Source organism: Polyergus mexicanus, unplaced genomic scaffold (assembly GCF_030449975.1).
Source record: "Polyergus mexicanus isolate NDT 795.1 unplaced genomic scaffold, iyPolMexi1.0 SCAF_14, whole genome shotgun sequence".
NCBI classification, from domain to species: Eukaryota; Metazoa; Arthropoda; class Insecta; order Hymenoptera; family Formicidae; genus Polyergus; species Polyergus mexicanus.
The window spans coordinates 1,552,293-1,577,988 of NW_027223334.1; the positions used below are offsets into that span (position 1 = coordinate 1,552,293).

Consider the following 25,696-nt stretch of genomic DNA (forward strand, 5'->3'; position numbering starts at 1 on the left):
TGTAAAAAAAACTGGTTATACATTTATGATTCAAAGTATTGTCCACTCCCAATGATCGTGCCAATTCTTTTTGACTTTGACCCGAGTCTTCATTAAGTAATGCCTCCAAATTCTGCATCTTCGAAAACCTTCTCTCTTCCACCGCTATGCCGCGCTTCGACGCGAAAATCACCGTTCTTGAAGCGTTGAAACCACTCACGACACGTTCTTTCGCTAATAGCGGCTTCACCATAAGTATTTGAGGGCATTCGATGAGCCTCAGCCGCAGATTTCTTCGTATTGAAGCAGAAAATTAAAACCTCCCGCAAATGACGAGAATTTGGCTCGTAAACTGACATTTTCAATCGAGAATAACTTTATGACGCAGACACAAATCGATTAATGTTTCTATGGGGTTATGTTGACAGATGCCCGAGTTTATCGCATGACGTCTATGATTTATTTATTTCGACCACTACTTACCGCTAAAGCCATCTATAGGAAAACGGCGGAATCAAAGTTGTACACCTAATAATTAATATTAATATAATTAGCTTTGTAGGACACTAGCGTTGACTAGGATTAAAGTGCTACTTGTCTCTCTCCCTCTCTCTTTCTCTATCGCCTCTCTGATGTAATATTGCTTCATCACGATGGGCAATGTGCGATACAGGCTTAGGACGAAGATCAGATTTGCCATTGTGAGCGTTATATTGCATTATTTGTTATAATTTTATGGATTACATCGCGAGAGAAAAAAAATATGTATGTAAATAAATAAAAAAATCGCATATCGCTCAATATCATGTGATAATATAACTTACGTCTGTATGAAATAATTGAATATATATCGGCATAAAATAATTTGTCATATCGGATGCTGTGGTTAATAAATGAAATTTGACTTGCGCGAAAATGTTACACGATAGAGGGCTGCTGTAAATGCGATCGCGCTAAATATAATAACCGCGAACGCGAGACGGTGCCATTACGCCCGCAATTAGATATTTTCTATTTATGTCAAGGATGCTTGGAAATTTTAATCAAAGGTTCATGCGCCCCGAACATTAATATCCTACAAGTTAAGGGTCTATAATATTCGCGAAACATTCTTCGCTCATAATTAATACTAAATACAGATGGTTAATTATTCACAACAATTGCAGCATTGGCTGAACAGCCGACGGTGCATCCTGGCTTGTTTATTCGCTCGGCGAATGTTGAATCGGATTACGAGCGTACTCAACCGCGTCAGACTTTATAATCCGAAAGGACGTTAGAGCGTCCGCGGTTAAGGGGTGTATCGGTGTGTGAAATTTCTCGTGACCAGTCCCTAACGAGCTTGTGATCCGTAATAGCTCGTAATTTCATAGTTATTATTCTCGTAACGAGACCGCCGAATGCCTGCATCTCTGTCCGGCTGACAAATTTATTGTTCAATCTATCGTTTGAACCGTGACAGCTATCCGTTTGACATTCGCATATCTTTGCGCGGGGACATTGCATCGATAGGCTGCGTATAATTCGAATATTACGCCAACATTGCCGTCAGGCTGCATCACTGACTCCTTCCACTCGTGACGATTTATTATGTTACGAATATTATAGTGTCATGCGTTCCCATTTCATCCATTTTGTAATTTATGCCATGTTGTATCTTTTAACACCTAATTTTAACGTGTGATTTAACGAAAAAGAGATATCGTTGAGAATTGATATGGCGTTCGAGGTCGTTGCGATCAATTTTTCTAATCGATGATTCATTGCCGAATCGCTCTCTAATCTCAGATTGAATTTCGTTCTCTATGCTCCGATCTATACGCGAAGCCATTCATGCGTCTATGGAAATTTTTACGGAGATATTCGCGAAAATCCCTTCTCCTATCGATCGATCCTGCTCAGAAATTGCGAACTCCCAAATTGGTTCTCGGGCAAGATAGGTATTTTCCGCCGCGTTAAACCCGTGAAAAGCAACGCGCAATTTAAATTTCTTTTCATGAAAGTCCCAGCGCGACGCTCGCAATTAGCATGTCTTGTCTGAGAACTTTTACAAGAGATTTTTTTTTCACTTAAATAATATTATAAAAATTGTTAGTTGCGATAAGAAAGTGCCCTGCTGCAAATGACGTAATCTATAGCGAATTTCCGTCGTCGTACTTCTTTAAAGGTTCCTAAAGTGCTCTTGGAAGAGAGTTGTACCCTCTGACGACGAGTCGTATATGAACTGGACGTTATCGAGAAAGCGGGTTCAAAGACGAATAATAGACACGCGAGTGGAAGTTTTTTTTCAACTCGCTGCTAATAGCAGCGAAGCGTGCGTATTCTTAACAAAGATTCTTTTAAATGTCTCTAATGGATGGGAACTTAAACTCGCGTCTGACTACTTAAAGTTTTACGCTATCCGTCACAGTTGGATTTTTTTTCGTAGCTTGTAACTTTCTTTAGGGATGTAAAGGCTAACATCGGTAGCTGTCATCTTGTACAATATTGGATTGATAAGAGAAATTAATTTTAATTTATTATTTTTTTTTTTTTTTTAAGGGAGAGAAAAACATTATTATTTTAACTTTACGTATTTTGTTTTTTTAATGCATGATTACAGATAATATAGATATAATATAATTTTGTATATAAAATATTTTTAATAATAGAGAATGCACGCATTGATGAGATTGATATAAATATAGGATATTTAATATTTATTAATTAACGATTATTCAGTTTACAAAGTGTTAAATATTATCGGATATATCGAAAAATCAAGAAGAATAAATATCATATTTTTCTAAAAATCTATAAAGTATCTAATCGAGGAGAAAATTTTTCACAAAAATTTGTAATAAATTTTATTTGTATTTAAGAAAGATGTCGCAAAACTCTTAATATTTAAAATTCATTTAATCACAAGCACGAGTAACTTACGATACGCGAGTTGTATAAATTGATAGTACGAAAAGCGTAAATTATTCTTTCATCATTGCAATACGAGCAAACAAATGGAACGTTGTGTGGGAAGCGACGAACAATACGAAGGAAAAGGTTGATGTTCGTTAGGCGCGGCCTTTACGAGAAGCGCTAGATTATTCCTGTATGCGAATATGGCAGAAATAGGACGGTAAACGAGCGTGAATGTGCGAATTTTACAGCACGCTGGGCCACCCTCTGCGTTGGAAAAAAAGCGGGAAGCCAGAGAATATTGTCGGATGAGATTACGTTTTTCCCCGACATGTACAGCGCAATAAACACTTGAAATGCTTTCAGCTCTTAATCAGCTTCGATAAGCAGTCGCACTTTGGTTAGTTAATTTATTGATGCAGCCGCAAACTTCACGTGAAGATAAGCAAGATAGTTTAACAAAGTTGAGATTGTAGCGGTTGTATTTCGCGGTATCCCTTGGCGCACGCAATTTTTTATTATACTGGGTCAGCCAGTCAGTCGAGTTAACAAATTGGCAGGTATTAAAGTGCGAAAGCAAATAGGCCGTGACAACTAAGCTATCAAGATTCTAATTCATAGTACCTCTGTCTATATTCGACATTGTTTTTCCTCTCACTGGGGGAAACTTATCTATCAATGGCACAATTCAGAAATATAGATTTTGTTTAGCTTATGTTTTCGATTTTTCTGTAAAATCTAGAAATTTGCTAAATTTATTAATTCAACTGATTTTATCATAAATTAACATATGGTCAATTTTGAGAAAATTTTGACGTTTATTTTTCAAATTCAATCAATCGATCAATCAATTAAATCAATTCATAAATATAAAAAATAGATTGGGAAAGATGGTAATAAAAATTATAAAATATTATATAATAGCGTTTTTTGAATTTAACAACGATGTCTATTATTATTATTTCTTCATTCAATTGGTTCTATTTTTGAATTTACATAAGTCAATTTTTTAGAAAATTTTAATATTCAATAATCAATTAAAATAATAAGTTGGGAGAGATGGTAGCGAAAATTATAAAATTATAAAACATAAAATGAGATAAAATATATACAATAGCGTTTAGAATTTAATAATTTAATAAAAATTGATTTTATTTTTAAATTTACGTAGTTGATTTTTTAGAAAATTTTAATATTTAATAATCAATTAAAAAGATAAATTTTGGGAAAGATGGTAATCAAAGATAAAACAAAATATATATAATTGCGTTTTGAATATATAAGAAAATGATGTCTGTTATCATTATTTATTACAATACAATTGGCTTTAGAAATGTTCTCTTTCAGAAAGTAGAAAATCGTGTTGATTTAGAATTGCAGACCTGACATTATTGCCTTACAGAGAAGTTTGTTTTAAACCGATTTACTTTTACGTGGTGTTTATTAATTGAATTTGTTTGCGCACTTATCAGTAGCGAGGACAAAAGTCTACGTAAAGGCCCGTGAAATTTCGAGTCGACGACGCAACTCACTTGGAAATATTTATGTTAAAATACATTCGCCCTTCGCATTTTCGCCCGAATAACTCGCCGTTCACCTGCCGGCGCGTTGGAGGCTGCAAATATTTCGCCGTCCATTAACGACGGGACAATTTTCACGACGGAATTATCGAGGAACACGTTAGTTTTTACTCGATGAACAGAGTCGATTCTACAGTTTGGTGTAAAGCAAGCGACGTAAATATTAGACTCGATCAGTAAATGCGGCAGCGCTGCCGCAACTTTTTTACTGAATGATTAAACAGAAGTTCGCGGTTGTAGACGTCGCGTCGCGTCGTCGCTTTCGCTATCGAATCGAGCTCTCGTTCAACGGAAACAAAGCCACGTGGAAGCGTGGAAAGCGCGCTGTACTCGTCGTTTCCGACAGGTAAAGTTTGTACGGTATGGATTAAACGCGTTTTATCGAATGCAAGGGAGAGTACGTCGTTGCGACGTACATATCGAACGACCGCAGGATCGATGCGCGTTTAGCGCGCAGACAGAGGGAATGTAAAGAGAGAGAGAGAGACAAACAGATAGACAGAAAGAGATAGAAAATCGTTCAAATATGCTGGAGGCTGAGACGTGGATCGTGAAAATAACGCGATAGGTCAGCTGGAAAAACCAAAAAGTCCCCCACTATCTTTCATCGTCTTTTGGAAGAGACCTGCGATTCTCTCATCAGCTCGCGCGGAGGAATCCGCGACTTGGAAGACCCACTTTTAGAGAAAGAGAAGACACGCCGTTCGTCAGGAATATTTGCCGAGAGCGTCCAGGAGCGATTTAATTCCACTGTGTTCACTCGAGCACGAAAATTTCGCGAGCGCGCAAAAATTTATGGAACCCGCGCGCGATCAAGCGCAGATTTTCGTCGTATAAGATACGATCCGCGGGCGATGCGAATCCACACGCGTTTGCGGAACGACAGTATGATAAACGGGACGATAGGATGGCGCGGCTATGGCGGGTTATTACTACTTACAGTACGTGTCGGTGGTGAGTCGATCGATGGTATCCTGCTTGAGCTTACTGTTCTTCTTGCCCATCTTCGCAGCGTCCTGCTGTGCGTTAACCTAACGCGTGCGCGATCTCTTGACCAGTTGAATCGCCCACTTTTTGCCTCACGTTGAGTGAGAGAAACTCTCTCTCTCTTCGATTAAAAAATCTCACCGTCCAGCTCGCATCTTCCGATTTTGAATCGCGATTGACGGATCGAAGATAAAGCCTTGAGCCTTAGTGATTGTCCCCCTGAAGCGACAGCGTCGCTACCGGCACGGAAGAAACGAAGAAAGTATTCGCCCGAAGAAGTTTCTAAGAAACGCGACGCGTTTGTCCTCCCACAAACGCGGATTCTTCGGCTCCTCCTTTGAGATCGCGAAGGTACCCTATCAGATTTCACCCGATAAGTTTCCCGTTTTGTGACTTTCTTCCCCGTTGAGCCGAGCCCGGCGACCGCCCTCTGTCTCGGGAGACAGTTCGCCTGTGGATTCAATTTGACAGATGCGTGACTTTGCAGGGAGGCGCAAAACTTTCTTCAGGTTCTCGAATCGCGAACGATGAAATTTGATTTAATTTGCTCCGACGAGAGAGGATATTTAATCGATTTTTAATTACAACGAGGGATCATTCGTATCGTCTTATTCTTACGGAGCCGAATTCGTTGATATGCCTCCCGCGTAGATTTTCCTTTCGATGATATTGCTTCTTCTGCGGAGAAGAACAAGGAGGAATTAGAACGCGAGTTTTCACTTCCGCGAATTCCGTAGTTAAACTTTTCATTTGTCACTCGATGCGCTCGCGATGTCTTCAATCGGAGCTAAAAATTCGAGGCTTGACTTTGTTCGATTTACGCATTAAGATGGAAGAGAGAGGGAGGGGATAATTTTCCGGTTGCGACAAATGAACTTGGCGGAATCATTAATCGCGCCTCTCTCGGTCACTTCGATGGAGTTTCGAGGCGCGCGCGGAACAGCTTCCAATTTGCAAAGATCGTATCGGAAAATTGAAGATGAACTCGGAGAAAGGGACTCGGGAATTGCCTCAAAGCGATTATCACAATCGACAATTTTGTTTCGAACTGTTGCGACGAGGCTTATAAACGGACTCGTCCATATATCGTATATTCATCGTGGGAATCTTTAATCTCCCTGCGTGATGCGATCTTTGAATGTATTCGAGTAATAATGAGAATGAATCCGCAAGAGTACATTGTTGTCCCAAACCGATCGTATTGAAGTTTCAAAGATCCTAAGACCAGACAACCGATATTTTCAGGATCCGCACTAGCCAATCCCTCCCGGGCTATTATATAAGCTGGGCTTTAAAGGCCAACGGCGTTACGATATCTCCTACCTTATCCTGGGATTAAACGGAATTTCCACTTAAATGTATTTCCTTAGCTCCTAGTGTCATGATTCTCTCGTTCCACCACGATCGTCTTTAATCCTATCCGCTTTTCCAATCCCACGAAAAAATATTATATCGTTTGTTACTTCGAAGCGATAGCCATTACTACAATGTTTCCTTTGTCCTTATTACACGGATTTTCCAATTGACGATAAAATAAGTAAAGTAAAAAAAGAAAAAAAAATCGAAAGACAAGTAAATTATTTAATGTAAGAAGTTCAAACTGCAAAAAAATTCAATTCGAAAGCGCTTTGAATATTTGCAAATTGGGGTAAATTGGAAATCAATAGATTGCTTTTTTTTTTTTTTTTTAATCTACAGCAAGCGAATAGAGCGATCAGTTTCTGTTAAAATTAAGATAATTATTCATGCCAATCTCGCGAATCAATTACGCGACGGAGGGAACGCGGATCGTATCGGCATATTTATCGTGAAGTCATTAACGCTGTTGAATAATGAATCCCCGCGACTGTCTCGTATCTATTCTGTAATCTTGCCGCAACTCGCTCGTCGGACGAATTAATGAATCGCGATTGAGGACGAGGAAAATTTTCAGCAAGAGGAAGAGTTCTATTCGCAAACGAAGAAAGCGACCGGGGAGGGAAAATTATTACGATCCGACGTCGTGTCTGTTAGTCGTCGAAAACTTGGCAAAAGCTTCAGGTGAATAACAATGATCGTCTATGATGAAGTTGCGTCAAAGCTGACTCCTCTTTCGCCTTAATACAGAGAAGATTTTACTCGCCTCTGACTAACGTACGCGGTACTTCCCGAAGAGGAGGCGAGTGTCCACGAATTTAAATGCAGATCAGTCCGGTTACAATGCGAATTCATACGGCATCGTGTTATCCCCGCAAGGTTCCCCGGAAGCGCGCGTGACATCCTTCGTGACGTCGCGGAAACTGATTTATACAAGTTCCATGGATCCGCGACGGCGGTCCTATGAGAGATTCGGGAATATCGAAGGACGCGAGAGGGAGAGCTTTGCCGAATGATTAACTTGCGATACTTCCGGTCGAGGTCGCGCTACACCCTTGACCTCGCGCTGCACCGCGATGACACTCAGAGCATGCGTTTCCGCGCTTATTGTTACGTCGTAACGACGAGCCCAACCGGTTGGCGGTGAAAAAGACGAAGATATCCGGGGAAGCGAAAGAGAGCGGAAGAGTGGGTACGCGTGCAATTTCGCGTTCTCCAGCGAATTCTCTGGAGAACGCTCACGCTGAAAAGTAGCCGGATTGTCGTCGAGGTATTCCGTTAGCACAGACCATTCGTAAAACAAACCGGATATCGACAAGCCCGCTGCTCTCCAAAGTGCACTAAAGTGTCGTGTGTCCGGAGCACCGTTCGATCGCGATAGGGGATAGCGCGCGTTTAAAAGGACGTTATCATCGCGAGCACCAGCAACTCGCGCAACTTTTGCACAAAACGTCGATAGGTCGTGGAGAACGCCATCGAGCCTCTGAATGAAGACGAGGATGGCGCGGGCTGGTGGACGGGAGAAGGTTATTCGCGTCATTTGTGAAACGCACGCGTTATTCAATGAAAGATTCATCTCACTGACGGAGATTATATTTTCCAAAATAAAATTGTCAACGTATCTTATAATACGGTTTCACACGCTGGTTCTCTTTTGGTTTAACAGAAACGGTAAGAATATTAAGCGCGAAAGCGAACGGACGAGCAACCACAGCGCAAAGTGATACTTATTATAGTTGGGGATAATGTTGGAAACAGGTACACAGCCGGCGGACGAGCGGACAATGATAAATAATAACGGGAGGGGGGGTGGGGGGTTCAATGAAAATTGTTCCGTTCGGATACATCGGTACGCTCGCTCGACGGAAGCTCATCTGCGGAATCGAAATTTCGACTGTCATCGGAATCTGTCGTTGACGATTCATCGCGATCGCATCGCGCGAATCGATCGAGATTAGCTTTACCATACGCAAATTGACACGATTAACGAACAGATGCTGCGCCGACCAACGGATGCTGGTGAACCAACTGGTTTCCAACTGGTCCCCGTTTCTCGCGAAGCGAACCGGCCGAGGATCAAGGGGACGTCCCGTCGACCTGCGCGAACGTTGGAGGCGCGTTCCTTCACGAGGACTCTATCCGGCGACTTGACGGTAAGTAAGTAAAGGTTTCATTCATGAGTTCTCTCGACAACGGCGGAGTACGTTCGTCGTTGAAGCGCGGTCCAGTGACGTCATAGCGTCGCGGCGCCTGGCGTCAGACTGGCTTGGCGGTGACATTACGTGGAAGTGTGTTACGATAGCGCAAGCGCATCGCTCGAACCTGAAGGGGGATGCTCGAATATCCTCCCTCCCCCCGTTTTCCCCCCTTTACAACGGAGTTCCTCCGATTCCACCGTCTTCGATCCTCCTCGCTCTTTCTCCTTTCTCCTCTATTCCTCTCTCTATCGTACCTTATACGCTCTCGTCGTCTCGGTCGATCGCGTTCTGCGTCGTTTTCACTCTTGTTCGTCTTTCCCCAATTTTGCCTTTGTCCATTTTCCTGTTTCTTCTCTCGCGGAATATTTTCCCACCACGATTTCTTGCACGAGTGGCGCGCCGTGTCTTTCGCGGATTCCTTTCTACCACTTCATCCCTTTCTTCCCGTTTTCCTCTGTGACAAAATGCCTTTACCTCCCCGCCTTTCCATTTGACCATAGCTCTCGTCTTACAAATATTGTTAGCACCACATTGTCGCATTCGGAGAAAACTTTGAGCTCCGGCGTGCCTCGTAAAGTTTTATTATGAAATTAACGCCGGCGAGTATTCAAAGGAAAGTTCGGGTTTTTATTATTATTTATCATTGTCCGCTCGTCCGTACCTGTTTCCAACATTATCCCGAACTATAATAAGTATCACTTTGCGCTGTGGTTGCTCGTCCGTTCGCTTTCGCGCTTAATATTCTTACCGTTTCTGTTAAACCAAAAGAGAACCAGCGTGAAACCGTATTATACGATACGTTGACAATTTTATTTCGGAAAATATTACGTATCGCGGTCATCAACAAGTAATAAGGTAAAGAAGTGTGACGAGATTTTTCTTGCGGTCTTTTACGGTGACGTGATTCATCGCAGCTGCGCTATTCGAAAGAATATTCTGGGAAATGAAAGAAAATTTAATAATGACCACGCTATCTCACACGCTGATAGTTTTACTTGGAGAATAAAATAGGAAAGATATATAAAGTAGGAAACGAGCGTAAAGTAAAGGAAATATGGGCGAGGGAAAATCTTCCCGGTACTTCATCCCGATCAATCACTTAAAAACGCCACCGGAATCCGTAGGAGAAGAGAGAGAAAGAAACGTATTCGCGCGAAGCAACATTTTTCGATCGAACGGAACTTAAAAGGAAGATATGTTGTATATATATTTCGCCGGTAACGGATTTTTCGTTGCCCGTCGACCGTTCCGTGGGTCTGTTTGGCAAATTCAACGCGAGGGATCTAAATCGGAGCCGGATCCATGAATAAAAGAAAAGGTTCGCGTGATACCGCTGATTCGCTGTTTCGATGACAAAACGATTTATTTCAACCTCCACCGTCATCTCCGTTAACGTTTGAAAAATTGATTATATCGCCTACACACACACACATATATATCGATAAACTAACATGGTAAAAATTTTTCTAAAAAATTCAAATACATTTTTGTCTGAATTTTCCGGTCTTTCCGGGTGTCTAAAAAAATTAATCTATTTTAATCATCGGAGAGACGTTTTTCAGAAATTTCAGCAAGGTATGCTTGAAGATTGAAGCGTCTTTGTAAAGAGGATACTTCGTTTGAGGTTTCAGACAATTTTTTTTTTTTTTTTTTTTTTTACAATGTATATAGATTTATCGTAATAATAATTATATGATAATAAATAAAAGTCACGATATTTTTAAAAAGGATATCCCGTGAAATATTTGACGGTCGCTCGCACAGAGAGTGTATTATTCCCTCATTATGGTTTACTTTTACTCCTTTTAATCCTTTCTCACGCGATTGTAATTAATCAGGCGACGTCGCGGTAATAAATTCTCAGCGACGTCTAATTATCTCCTCGAGATAAAAGCCCCAAGAGAACGCGTCGGCGTTTCCTTCTGCTCGAATCAGAATCGTGCAGTTTTTCGCTGACCATCGCATCGCCTGGATGCTGCGACAATCCGATTTACTCTCCAGTCCTTTCTTATTGGCTAGCCACGAAAGCCGTAACTACCGTATGTACGTATCAACTTCTGGAAGACATTCTGGCATTTTCCTTCCCTCCCCCTCCCCCCCCCTCTCATCAAGTAATAAGAAAAGTGCTCGACACGCGACATACACGTCGAACACAGTATAATGGACAGGGCGCAAATCAAAGTGGAGCACGTCAACAGTCTCGGTGATCCTCGGCATAAAAACCTCAATGATCGTCTCCTCCTCCTCCTCCTCCCCCCCCCCTTTCTCCTCTCCTCTTCCCGAGAAGATGGAGCCAGCGATCAACAACGCAGTGTCGACGACGATAACAGATACATCTGCCGTGGCGCGAGAGTAAAACGCGCGATTCGTCAAACTGTTTACGGCGATCCTTCGATGAATAATTGCCCGCTCGTCGACTCGTCCCGTGCGATGGCCGCATGCATCGTCCTTTTTTCCTCCGTCGCAGGACGATTCCTCAACTACAAGCTTAGCGCGCGCTGATATTTTTCGATTCTCGCTCGAAAGGAAACGTAGATTTTTCTCATTTAATACGCGACGCGTACCTATTTGCCTAATGAATTTTTGATAGCTTCACATCTGCTGCTTTATTAAGATCTAAAATGAAGACGTAGAATATACGTCTCGTACCTTAGGCCATTTACCCGCCGGATAGAAGCATACTAACGAGAAAGAAAGATGCTGTGTTTTTTTTTTTTTTTTTTTTTTTTTTTTTTTTTTTTTTTTGGCAGCTGTTATAAATATTCACATATATACAATATTAATTTCTCTCAAGATAATTGTTCTCCGTGAAATATTAAATTAATAAATAATTGAGAATTTATGAGATCATTTTTTCACACACAGAATTATGTAAATTAACATAATGATATTTTTTCAAAATTCTTGATACGATATTGATGTGGTATTTTATATCCATTTTAAAGTTATAATATTTAAATTCTGTTATCGGTACTAATGTATATTTATCATAATTTATTGTTCGTGCTCGTTTAAAGCCGAAGATCGATCTCAATCTATTTAATCTTTTTATAAAGAGCAACAAGAGGTGGAAAGTTTCGCTGATGCAGCAGTATTTTCCTTGTCGCGAGATGATGAAATTGGAAGGAAGGAAATCCGGGTGATATTTTGGCCCGGGTGTCGCGCGAAAATTGCGGTAAGAGCTGCTCGATTCGCCGAAGAAATAAATCGCGCGGAGAAACGTGATACCCGTTCCTTGGAGAGGGATATATGATTTTATTTGCCGGGGTGACCAAGAGAGGCAACGATACGAGCGCGTGGCGATGGCTGAAGGGTGTTTCGAGCGAGAGATGGAATCCGCGATTAAAACGCACCTGGAATTACGGCGCCGCTATATTTAATCTGAATATCTGCGCATCGCTTGAATTTATATGCTTGTTTTGCGCTCTCCATTTTTTATTTTTTTCTAAATTTTCGATATGAAGCTTTTAAAGCCGGAGAGCAAAGTCGCAGTTGTGTCGAACATTTTTGTAAGTATTAGGTGTAAACAACTTTGCTTCCGCCGTTTTCCTATAGATGGCTTTAGCGGTAAGTAGTGGTCGAAATAAATACATCATAGACGTCATGCGATAAACTTGGGCATCTGTCAACATAACCCCATAGAAACGTTAGTCGATTTGTGTCTGCGTCATAAAGTTATTCTCGATTGAAAATGTCAGTTTACGAGCCAAATTCTCGTCATTTGCGGGAGGTTTTAATTTTCTGCTTCAATATGAAGAAATCTGCGGCTGAGGCTCATCGAATGCTCTCAAATACTTATGGTGAAGCCGCTATTAGTGAAAGAACGTGTCGTGAGTGGTTTCAACGCTTCAAGAACGGTGATTTTCGCGTCGAAGCGCGGCATAGCGGTGGAAGAGAGAAGGTTTTCGAAGATGCAGAATTGGAGGCATTACTTAATGAAGACTCGAGTCAAAGTCAAAAAGAATTGGCACGATCATTGGGAGTGGACAATACTTTGAATCATAAATGTATAACCAGTTTTTTTACAATAAAGCCTCGAATTTCGGAAAAAAAACGGCGGAAGCAAAGTTGTACACCTAATAACAAGTAAAGTAATTATGAAAGTGCGCGCGAAAGTTTGCGCAAAAATCGGATTAATCCGTCGCTCAAATATATTTAACTATTGTATCTCGGTAGGAAAATTCTGTAGGAAAATTTGATCTCTCATAGTCGGCCTTTTTTCTAAATTTTCGCATCCGCCAAGTTAAATCGCTGAAATGTCGCGAGATGTTTAGTTTTCGCAGCCGCGAGATAATTCACGGGCGACGATTTATTTTCGCGATATATAACTAAGCGTTAATTGCGGGATAAATTCGATTGCCGACAAAACTCGATTAGCTATCTTTGTCGGAATCTTGCTTTTACATGGTCAAATATGAAGACCGGTTGAAGATTACACAGCCGATGGCGGCTCCTCTGCCTAGGTCCCTTATTTAATTGTAGCTCTACGTACTTGAAACGAAAGGTAAACGGTAATGGTCGGTATTTTTTCAAGAGGTTAACTCGAATTTCGAGAGCTTTAAAGTCAACTCTTGAGTAACTCCCTTGCGACAACTAATCCATTTACATTTGCATTAAATCCGTGCTTCTCAGTCGGTTCCTAGTGAAGTGTGAAGGTTATTTTACATAGATATTTTATGTATATTTTATTTTATAGCTAATAAATTTTGAAAGAAAACAGAAAACATTTTAATAAGTTTTATTTACAGATTTAATTGCTACATCAAGTTCTTTTTACGATTATTTGTTGTCAAGTGTAAATATGCACTTACAATTAAATAAAGAGAGACGTTGCTCTTTAATTTAGATAATTAATAGAGATAATTAACTTACCTTAATTCATTATCTTCGTCATCTGCAATTCAGAAATGATAAATGACCGAACGCAATTATTATTGACGCAATCAATGTTCGTGTACAATCCTCAATATACAATTCTAAGGCATGTAAATGCGTCTCATTTACGTTTCGTGACAGTTAGGGTAATTGCGAGTTAGCGTATGAGTCTTCACGACGGTAACAATTAGGATCTGGGAGAGAGAGAGAGAGAGAGAGAGAGAGAGAGAGAGAGAGAGAGAGACGACGCTTTAATGATGCTGGGTACTGATTTATCGGACTATTTCCGATCGGGTGTCTCTATCAATCGTTACGTAGTCGCTTCTTCATCAGCCGCGCAAGCGCGCGGCTTCGTTAGGGGTTCAGCCGACCGGAAGAGTCGGCATTAACTACGGACAGCGAAGTGCACGCGAGCAATTTGCATGGCCGTCAATTTCGCGCGTGCTGCATTATATGTGCAGCCCGGATATAAGCAACCTGTCGCCATTCGCACTCTAATAAATTTCCAGCAATAATCATCGGACGTTAATTATTACCTAGTCCTCCTTTCTTTTATACAGGTAAATCGACAGAGGCTCAATCGAATTACGCGTTGCGCGCGAATCGTTTTAAATACATATTTGGTATTTCACATTGATCGCATTCATTTAATTATTTTTCGCTCGACTATTTATAATGCTTGGAATATGTTGGTGGAATTTATCCCCTGAAACGCGTCTCGCAATTTCACGTATTGATATTATTTTTGGACAAATTCCTTTGTCATATTACAGTTGATCATACAATTAATTAGACGCATTTGTCCGATCGAAAAATTCCAATAGAGAAATATACTGCGAAATAACTCATATTTAAATGTCAACATTGATACTATTTTTGTATACAAGCTCGTTTATGATATTACAATTAGTTATACAGTTAATGAGTTTTTTTTTTTTTGTATAAGCTCATATATGATATTACAATTAATCATACAATTAATCAGATGGATATATCTGATGAAAAAATTCCAATATAAAAATATATCGCGAAATAACTAATCGTATTTAAATATTAAATATCAATATAGGTTATCTATAATTGGTACCTTAATAATCTGGGACATTATTAATCATCGAAATAATTGTCAAATTTATTTAAACATTTATCAAGTTTCGTTCTTCACGAACTCCATATCTGTATAAATGAAGTAATACTTTCTTAGCGATTCTTTATTGTAAAGAAAGTTTATAACAAAAAGTTAAATAGCAAGATAATTAATTAACTAGACGAACGTGCAATTTTGAGATATAATTTTGATTGACGTTTCCTTTGACAAGCAATGAAACGCTTTTAAAGGAGTTAATTTGCCAGGAGAAGACTCTGTAGTCACCGAGCGAAGAGTCGAAGGGTAGACAGAATCCTCGTTCACTTCGTGGTGCCTTCGTCGACGAACCAAGCCACCCTGTATCGACCCAGGGACGCCCACCCAAGGAACAACCCCCACCATGGATGACCTCCACCGGTACCATTTGGTCCAAAAATTTCAGAGCGCGTTGCGTCGCGCGCGCCAAATCGCTGCTACTTTTTTTATCCTCGCCACGTGATCGACGATACCGGATGTGTCGGCGGCAACGATCGTTGTTGACAAATCCTCCGGATCGAGCGCTGACGAGCCGACTATTCAGATTCTGACAAGCATCGAAACGATAACGATAACGCGACACGATACATCAGCATGTAGGCCGGGAGATTTGAATTATATCATGCCCGAAACAACTTCTCTGAATTCTACTAGTCGAGTGATTTACGATTAGCAAAGTCGGAAAAATAATTTATAAGACAACTTTGAATGAGAGGACGCTGTGACGAACAAGTGTAGACGGTCCCTTTTTTTTTTGCCTCGGAAAATATCCTCGTAAATCATCCGGTAAAATTTATCACGTCAGTTGTATTGTACATTTCCATGCGTACAGCTTTGTATAAAAAATACGAGGAGCGCCAAACCTCCGCCATCGAAGCCGTCGTTCATATTCCCAGTTTATCGTGCAGACTATTGCTTCCGAAACGATTTCATTCTCCGTCCGTTCGAAGGAATATCTTGCCGGCAAGGAGCGAGAGACCGACGTTGATGGCGTTACAAAGACGAGCGCGCTATCTACATCGTGGACGATAAATATTGCTCCCGTAAATATTGCCTACGTATTTCGAAATTTTATTATGACATACAACATGTACAGACCCGTAACACACTTCTCCCATCGCAGTATATCTCTTGGTTAGTCACCCGGATGAGGATGTACGCGCGCTTAAATTATCCCTCGAACGTTGACAGATCCAATCCGCTCCAACCGTGCGACCGACCGATCGATCTCGTTGCGTATGCATGTGATACATTTCGCTCGTCGCGACATTTATAGCGCCCGTAACGAATCTCTTCCCGTACACTGGTCTAAATTATTTCCAAATAGCGGCGAACCGAGACGACGTAGGAGTTTGGTTACCGCCTTTGCTTAAGAGGGCATCCCCGTTTGGAACCTCGCGAAATGAGCACATTTTCTAGATTTTTTTGCAAAGCAACGACTTGATAAAATTTTTTTATTTTTTAACGATGTTATTAACTATTTAAATAAAAATCTTCAGCTTTTTTTTTTTTTTTTTTTTTTTTGAGTTATGGAAATATTTGTAAAGCTCCTCCAGATTTAAGGTGGTTGCACGGTGTCCATGAAAACGTTCGTAAATCATATTCGAAATAAAAAATAAAAGCTTTTTTTTTTTTATCAAACATTAACAGCTATTTGCTATCCAAGCGTTTTTTTTTTTCAAGATTGAAAAAAATCAACAAATGGTGGCGTGTTGAAAAAAGTTCCTTTTTTTTCAAAAATAATCCATCTAGGCTTCGTGCACGAAAACATAAATCTGCAAATATTCGCATAACTTGAAAAAAAAAAAAAAAAAACATTAAGCTAAAAGTTTTCATTTAAATACTTAATAATATTGTATTAATATCGAGAGAAAAAAAAAGAAGTTTTTTATCAAATTGTTGCACTGCAAAAAAAAAAGGTTCAAACGGGTATGCCCCCTTAACTCCGCCATTACCCGCGAAAATTCTACTCCTCTTTCCTGCTTTTTGCTCGCTCCAGGAACGGATTTTCCTACGTGCTCGCGAATGGAACGGAAATCGTCCACCGACGATTCTCCTCGCTGTTTATCGGTACTGTGTATATTATAAGAACGCGGCGCGTTTCATCCTCGCTTTTCATACGCGAGAGAAGAAGAAAGAGAAAGAGTTTATCGCGATCCGCGCGGTAAATGTCAAAATTTCACAGGCTGACGCATGACGCGAAAATCGATGGGAAGCAACGCGGCCTATATTTGCGCGGGTTCTTTCACGAGGCTGGGTGCACACCGACCGCGCTCGTCATCTGGTTCAACAGCAAACCGCTGCTGTCACATTCGACACGTGACGAGTGTTCGCGAAGCATCTCGTGGATATTTTTTCCAGCCGTTGGAAAACAATAAATTACTCGAAGGCAGAGAGGAAAATATGTATTTATAAAATTTGCGTATCTCATTTTAACAAGAAGATAGCTGCAGATAGCGAATTAAAAAAAAAAGGAAAGACCCTTATATCCCCCGTACAGAGTATCGATGTTTTCCAATGTTTAAATAATTATTTTGAAACTTTTATGTCGTATAAAAGTTTCGTTCGCGTATAAAGATATTTATGGAAAAGGAAATTATGAAAATATATATGAGATATTTCTCTGAATTTATTTCTCCTTTCACGTGCGTCTCGCAAAATTAGCCGAGACGCCCCGGAGGAGGAGGAGGAGTTGCAAAATGTTCTTTGTTGGGATTTACGTATGCGAATGAGCGAAACAATATTACCATCGAACTGCACGGATGGACCATTGTGGTCGTAATTTAATTATCGATTCCCCGGGAGAGAAAGGGAATATCTTTCTGGGATACAGTGTACAGTTTGGAAACGCGATGCAACCAAGAGGTAACGATTTATTTTGGAGAGTTGGATGGAATATTATTATAGTAGCCGGCAGCGGTCCTCTCGCTAAATTCGAAAACCGAATCCAACGACACGTATGCGCTCGCGTATGGCGATACGCTTTTCTCGTTCCTTTTATACAGCGAGGAAATGTATATATTTCGTTGAAATTCAATTCCCACCTCGAACGTATCGAGCGCTAGGTCTAATCGAACGGTACGTAAGTTATCGAGGCGCAGCGAGGGTATTATCGCGTATAAAAGATTAACGATGAGAAGTAACATTCACACGGAAATAAATCACGATCATTTGACACGGGGCGCAAAATATCTCTCGACGATCGCGTTCATTAATTCATTCGCTATCTTAAATTTCCAGACGGAGGAAACTCGGCTCGCGTCTCTCACCTTCCGTCTCCGATGATTTCGAAATCAACGCGATTTCTTCCATCTCGATTTCAGCTACCGTGGATTTTTCTGCGACAAAATTCCTTGTACGATCTCAGGTACTCGACGCGTTTCGATCCTTTTTTTCTCGTCCTTTTTCTCCCCTCTCAACGCGAATCAAGTCTTGTCGTCGCGTCTCCACGCGAATTCTGATAAATTTCTCGGCTCACACAATGCAAACGGATGCATCGCGGCGGCTGTCAATGCGTCATTTCTTTCCCGTCTCTTTCTTGTCTGCGTCTTTCCCTCTCTATTCTCAATCCCGCAAACTCGATCGACGATGCTAAAAACTTTTCCCGCTTGTACTTTAGAGTACGAAAAGGGTCCCACGGGATCCCTAGCAGCTTATACAGAATCTCTTACCTTTATGCACTCCCGTTGTTGTTTCATAAAAACTCGTCCAGCCAGCTGATTTCGGTGCTCATGATCCCGCGGAATCGGCGTGCGAGTTAAATGTAATATCGCTTGACAGAGATAGTGAGCGAGAGAGAAATGTTCGCATATCAGCTATTTAATCAGGTCGCTCGATTTGATCGTCGGAGTCAGATGTTGAAATTTAGCGTCAGCAGCAATCGTGTAGACATACCCGGCTTTAGTTGTACACAAGAATGTTTGGCGGATGTGGCTGTTTCGGTAACCTGCAACTATTCCGGTGCACAGGATACACATAGTTCGGATACTTGCTCGTAGATGGGCTCGTATAAGAATCAAGCAATTGGCAGAGAACGTCGCGAGAGACTGCGATAACGTACGCAATTTGAGAAATTTTGTCTCTTCGCCAATAATTATATCATCGGCCGAAGAAGAAAGAAACGACGGCTAAATTTCCGCAAGAGTTTACTACATTTCACTATCTAAGCCTCTGTACACCTATAAGCGAAATTGTTCAAAGTGATCGTGTACAATCAACATTTTCGTATATTGTTGAGATACTCGGCTTATTCCACAGAGAATGGTTTACTCGTACAATTCATTTAGAGTTTCGCGGTATATCGGTGGCCTCGCGCTAGATTCGAGTCCTTTTTCTTGAATCCGATTAACGGAATATCACGGATCGGTGGCAAAAAGATCCGTGTTAAACGCTCGCACGGGCCAGATGTCCGGGGGTGGCGACCGTGGTGGTCGGCGGGGTTGTCGTAGTCGTCGTTGGTCGCGGTATCGGGGAACGTTTCATGGGCAGATTCCTACCACCTTGCTTGCTCTTGACCCATGGCCATTGCAGAGTACGTATCAGAGTGTTGCGAAAGTCCTCGGAGAAGAGGCAATAAATGTAAAACGTGATGGAGTAATTGATCACCTCCAGCAGATTGGCCAGCGCCCGGAACACCTGCAACCAAACGCGTCGAATTAATGGACGGATTCATAATTGATAAAGTCGAAAATTAGGGTCGGGGGCGTGCGGGGGAATAATTGAAGCATTTTATCTGGATAAGATGAAAGCGAAATTTTTATTAAGTATCCCTTCTCAAGATGATGAAATGATAAAGATTTAGGAAATGGAGCTGTTGTGCTTTAAATTAATTTTGTAATTTTCTAATATTCAGTTATATTATTGATTATTATTAAATTATAAAAATATATTTTAACAATGCATTTTCTCGAGAAAATGAGAAATGATGCGTACGATGCGAAAACGTGTACGAATCGGGTTACCTGGTACCAGTAATGATTGAGATTACTCTCGCTGAGAGTGACGTTTAAGATAACCATAGGACTGACGCAGACCAGAAATAGGATGCTGGTGCTGCCTAAGAGCAGAATGAGCCTTCGCTCTTCGGCAAAAGTCCTCGGATCTTCGTCATTACTAATGGTTCTCGATAACGTCATCCTTCGACGTCGTTCGCAGGATTTTCTGTACACTATCATTATTTTCAGATTGAATCCGGCGAGAAGGATCGTCGGTGCCACTTTAAAAATCACTTCCAGCATTATCTTGTAGATCTGAAGTACACATTTGCATCGCAGATTAAGATCCATCGCAATTATGATGCGCAGTTATTTTAGGATCATAAACAGAATGTGATTAAATATGCAATGCGTTCCAGAAATTCTCACCTTAATTTAAATGTCAGATTACTTTTTTTAAATATCAGATACTTGTATCAATTTGGAGCAATAATATTTGGAACACCTCGCATAATTATCAGTAATGTTAACAATCATTAATTTATAATTTTTATATTAATCATTTCAATAATTATTAATTTATCATATTTACGCGGCTTAAATTATAACTGCGTGACACATTCTGGTATTTTATCGGCATTGAGATATTTCTTCGAGATCTCCTTTTATTAGCGGGAGAAGACATAGGCGTTTACAAGAAAAGAGATATAAATTACCTGAAAGTACCAGGAATGAAGAAACGTCCGATTCTCTCCCTTCTGGTAGATTAGGGGGCCGCCTGGCGCCAGCAGGCAGGTCGTAACTTCACCCCGAAATACACATGGCAGATAAACGAGAAATGTAGCCAGGGGGATGAGCGCCACTGTTAGGTGAGGTGGTCCGCAGAGTGGTCGCGTGTGTTGTCCGGGGTGACAGACGCTTACGTAACGCTCCACTGTCAATGCCAGAAGCATCATTACTCCAACCCCTATGCATACAATTAACCTCTATATCTCTCAAATATAGCCCCGTGGCGACCATAAAATCTCTTCTCGCCAGATACTTGTGTACGTTACTGTACGCGCATACATACATAAAAATTTTACAACTCTTTTTTTTTAATTCCTTTTTCCAAAGTATCATTTAATTTTTTGTCCATCTCCCTTTCTCTATTCCTACACGCCTCTTTGGACTACATCTAGGCAAACTTCTAATCGTTATCGCATCGCCAACTTATAAGAGCTCCAAGATACGAGAGAGCAAAAGTTTCCCGTCGCGGACAGAGTTCCAGAGAGCATCTTCTATTTCTTTCGCACGCAGCGTGGGACGAGAGCAGATAACGGGATAAATTCATTTCCTCCCTAAGAATCGTATCAGTCGTTTCCGCGAAAATGTTGTTAACGGGAGAGAGGAAGTGCGAGGAAAGAGCGAGAGGGATAGAGTGAGTCTGTTGGACTCTCTGCGCGGAATTCTCGGCAAAGTTCCGTCCTTACCTAGGCAGCCGTTTCCTAGGAAGAGCTCGAGGTGAACGTGATAAAAGGCCTGCGGCCAGTTGCTCCATCCCCCGATCTCCTTATGGATGAGAACCCTGAGCGCGAAAGGGATGCAGAACAGGATCGCGAGAAGCGCCGCCGCGGAATAACCTGCAACAAAAAGAGTAAGCGGAGTCCGGGGGTTAAGAAGAATAGTCGGACGGGGAAAGATAAGAGTCCGGGTCCCCGTGATCGAGTTAACTTGATTTCATAAACCCGGAACAGCGGGTGAACATGGCACACGATTCACTTAATCATTCTCGCAACTTTCCTGAATATTCCCGGGAACATTGCCGGGAAATTTTTCATTCTGAATTTTCCACGCTTCGCGTGAGACGAGGGAATAGGATTAAATCTTTCTTCAGGATTTATTTCGAGTCATTAAGCATTTTTTTTTTTTTTTTTTTTCCCCCGTCCTTTCGTCGGCAGTCCCTTACCCGCGTGTCGCGATACTTCAATTATAGTACTCATAACGCACTCCGTTTCTCTCTCATCCAACATTATTCTCGTACGCACGCGATGTACTGTAAAAAAAAAAAAAAAAAAAAAAAAAAAAAAATCTAACTGAAACTTCAGACAAAGTATCCAGTAAGCAGCTTTTTTGCAGAACTTCTAGAGAAACGACTCTCGATGATTAGGATTGTTCGAAATTTTTTTCAGAGATACCCAGATCTGAAAATTCAGAAAAAAAAAAAAAAAAATGTATCTGAATTTTTAGAAAATTTTTTACAGTGTATCTCTTTTTTATTTTACATCTACCTTCTCTCGCGTTTTCAGATAATCGCAATTGGATACGCGCTTTTTGTTCATTTCCATCCGATTTACCGTTATCGTATGATCGACCGCGCGCTCCTTATTCCCCCTTGTCTCGTGTTACCCGCTTTTATTGCCCATTGACATCAATTAACGCCCGTATTTATCGTACTGTTTCGCGAAATTCTCCGAGAGCAATTAGACGCTGTTGACGCTCACTCTCCTGCATCGTATAATTACCATAGAAAATCGCACATTCTGAATGCGAATGCAATAAAAGATCTGTGGAAACTTCTTAGGATATTAACGTTACATTAACGGAAAATTTATCGCTTAGAAAAGACAATTTCTCTTCTTTTTTTTTTATTTCTTATTTTATTTTAATACAAAATTTTTTACGTATTATTTAACAGCGTTATATCATTTGATAATGCAAAACATGAATAAAAAAAATATGTAAACGTTGCTTATGTTTGGGATATGGACCAGATTGTTTCTGGATTATCTTCGATTAATGTGTCTGCTGGATAAAGCCTAGGAAAGACCGAGGTCTTATCAACCCTCGCTCAGTCGTATCGACCCTCGAGCCGCTTCCAGCCGCCGATAAACTCGAGAAGCTCGCCGGTAACGCGTTTCATTGATCGATCATAACCGAATGGGTGGACGAAAAGGGGTGGTTTCAGTTCCTCGTCAGTCGATATTGTTACCATTCGATCTGGATTTCCTATCTCCAGGTATTTCGTAGAGCTTCTTTAAGCGCTTCTCTGCAAGCGTAGAATGACAGTCAGTTTAATTACGAAACGAGGAAAAGAGAAAGAGACTGAGAAAATTCTCTATTATGAATCTTTCCCTAAAGTTTATCAAAGAGCGCGATACACGCTTACTAGAATATGAAAGCCGCGAGAAACCGGAAATTGGTTGACGTCGCCCGAATGAAAGCCGGAGTTTCCACGCGACTACACAACGCATACTAAAAGCTCGTAAAACTTTTACGCCGCAGCCCCGGCATTAACGGCGAAATTGCGTCTTTCCATTTAAATTACAATTTCTTGCCGCCTTGTCCGTCCGTCAGCAACGGCCACGAGGAACTAGCTTAGTTTTATTAGGTCCCCCGCCGATCTTTTCGCGAATCGGCGAGCGAGCGAGCGAGCGAGCGAGGTCGAGTTCTCGTCTACGAGAGTTCCGACCCTTTCCCTTCGTTTTCTCATTTTCTCGAAAATAAATCCCTTGACATATCACCTCTCTGATTAAACTCATTCCGTAACGCAACGCAAATGTATAGATATATAAGTCGTGAGGTTTTACTCTATGCAAATAAAGGCAAGTGTACTCGAACAGAATTATGTAATGCAAGTAACATTACAATTTATATTTCACTCGTGTAACAACAAAAAGAAAGATTATTCAAAATCGAGATATTAATTATTATTTTTAAAAATTAAATTCTTTAAAACGATTGAAGCTCTTTTACCATGTTAAACTTAATACCTAAAACCATCGTTACTTTCGACTTATCTCTCTTGTTACATACGGAGAATGGAGTCACTTTGTCAGGGGTCTCCCCTTTCAAACATGAGCCTGTCTCTTAAATTGCACGAGAGGAACGGCGTCAAAGTAGCTCGTCGCTCTCTCCTCATTTACCGGAAACCACCGTGGCTGATCTGAGCTTTTCATTTTTCTGGAAGGTAGCAAGAGCGGATGAGCTCGTTTACGCACGCAGACGTTTGCGACGGGAATTAATGTGTCGGTGACCCGTTTTAGGGTCACGGTTCGTTTACCAAATCCTATCGCGTTGATTGACCGATTCCCCGGCGTTTTCTTCTTCCTTCTCGTACACAACGGCACGCTGACGAGGAAAGACACACGGAAGCGGCGAGAGATGTATAAAAATCTGATTGGAAAAGGGTTGCTCGATAGAGAAATAAATTCTGCAATATATGTACATCCAGTATGGACATCTATTACGGCACGAAAACCAAGAAACACTCTCCTCTTTTCTCAAGAGAGCGAGATGCAAAATATACCGACGTTCTTATCTCGAAACATCCTCGTATCTTCTCGCTAATGGATGTAATTTTTTTCTTTTTAACGTGTTTTTTTTTTAAATGAATTTTTCGAAAAGAAATAGAGATATTATAAATACGCCAAATTATTGGTTTGTTTGATTCTAGGAATAATAAACATTAGTATATATTTTTTAAGAGAAATTTTGTAATATATAAAAATCTAATTTAATATTTTATATTAATTAATTTTGAGCGCAATCAATAAAACGAACTTTGACATACAAATACTTTTATGCAATTATTGTCATCTCGATTGTGCGTTAACGTCGAGTTAAAATTGCGTGCTAAAATTTTCTGGTGGATATTATATATGTCATTGCAAGAGGTATCGCTTGCTCAAGGGTTAATGTCCTTTTTGCGCGTATGCAAATATGTGTGTGTGTGTGTGTGTGTGTCGAGAAAAGCAGGAAGAGTGAAGAAAAATGTTGCGATGTCTCGACGTTGTTGCTCGGCATCCTGCGGCGACATTTTACAAATCGCGTTCTCCCGGCATGTTTAATTTATCGAAATCCCGAGGGAGAAGCCAGCTGCAGCGTCCATTTGTCAAGATCCGCGCGACGAAACTACGCTGCGATGACGTCGCGTACGGCTGAACGGCTGCTTAACGCCCATAAAAGAAGCTCTGTTTCCCACGTGGATCGTTAATCTGTCATTTGTCACGTCGGGGTGACTACGGTACACGCGCGTGTTCCAGTATAATAAATTGCGGTCCAATTCTCAAAACGAAACGCGCCGGCATGATCCCCGTCGAGATCACCATCAGCCGATATCCATGGAATATCATATACTTTATATCGAGAAATAATATCGATATAAGAAACGATTTCTCAAACAAATGGCTATCTCTCTCTCTCTCTCTGAGATACCTGACATATTCAGAATCCCCGCGGTGAATGCTATAAAGCTGACGAAATCTACGTGTTAATTAAATAAACGGAGGTCAAATTGTTCTGTGCAAGAGCAAATTTTACTTTGATACAATTTGCATGGAATAATATTTGAAAAAATGTATTTAAAAAAGGAAAAGAATTTGATTTTATTTAATTATTTAAACATTTTGTACATTTATATATGTGTGAAAAATATTTAATCGCCTCAAGTGAAAAAGAGGAAAATGCGTGTGGCAAAAATCAAATGTTGAATTTAGCGTTTTTTTTTCCCCCCCCCTTACAGTCAATCGGCGTTTATACCACCTGTTGAAAAACACGCGTAGTTCACACGAAATTCTCATTACTTTTGTAGACGCTCAATATCTATCTCGTCTTTTTGCTCCGAACGCGGAATTCATTCTCGATCTATCTATCCGATTTTCCGATTTCCGGAATTGATATTCGCGAACACGTCACGGTTTGATTAACACGTGTCTCAGGATCTCTGCTAATCTAGTCTGAAAATTACATATCGCTACGGTGTAATAAAACATTTTAATAATTGATGTG

General features: G+C 40.7%; 3 protein-coding genes across 8 annotated transcripts in view; 1 reads left to right on the forward strand and 2 right to left on the reverse strand.

Moving 5' to 3' along the window:
* Positions 1-9,042, reverse strand: part of LOC138939582 (frequenin-2) — a 43,084-nt gene extending 34,042 nt beyond the window's left edge. For 3 of the 6 annotated variants that reach the window (XM_070307476.1, XM_070307472.1, XM_070307477.1), the window contains exons 1-2: positions 8,762-9,042; positions 5,395-6,119 (exon numbers count right to left, since the gene is read on the reverse strand). In XM_070307476.1, the coding sequence (XP_070163577.1) occupies positions 5,395-5,458 (64 nt within the window). In that variant the 5' untranslated portion in view covers positions 5,459-6,119; positions 8,762-9,042. The other 3 variants (XM_070307474.1, XM_070307473.1, XM_070307475.1) reach the window with 3 other exon arrangements.
* LOC138939577 (uncharacterized) overlaps positions 1-25,696 on the forward strand; it is an 88,581-nt gene that overhangs the window by 16,281 nt on the left and 46,604 nt on the right. The gene's annotated exons all lie outside the window — the stretch shown is intronic.
* LOC138939579 (probable G-protein coupled receptor B0563.6) overlaps positions 19,167-25,696 on the reverse strand; it is a 38,775-nt gene continuing 32,245 nt past the window's right edge. The window contains exons 3-6 of the mRNA XM_070307467.1: positions 21,400-21,549; positions 20,644-20,894; positions 19,955-20,242; positions 19,167-19,628 (exon numbers count right to left, since the gene is read on the reverse strand). Of these exons, the coding sequence (XP_070163568.1) occupies positions 19,377-19,628; positions 19,955-20,242; positions 20,644-20,894; positions 21,400-21,549 (941 nt within the window). The 3' untranslated portion in view covers positions 19,167-19,376. The remainder of the gene's footprint in view (positions 19,629-19,954; positions 20,243-20,643; positions 20,895-21,399; positions 21,550-25,696) is intronic.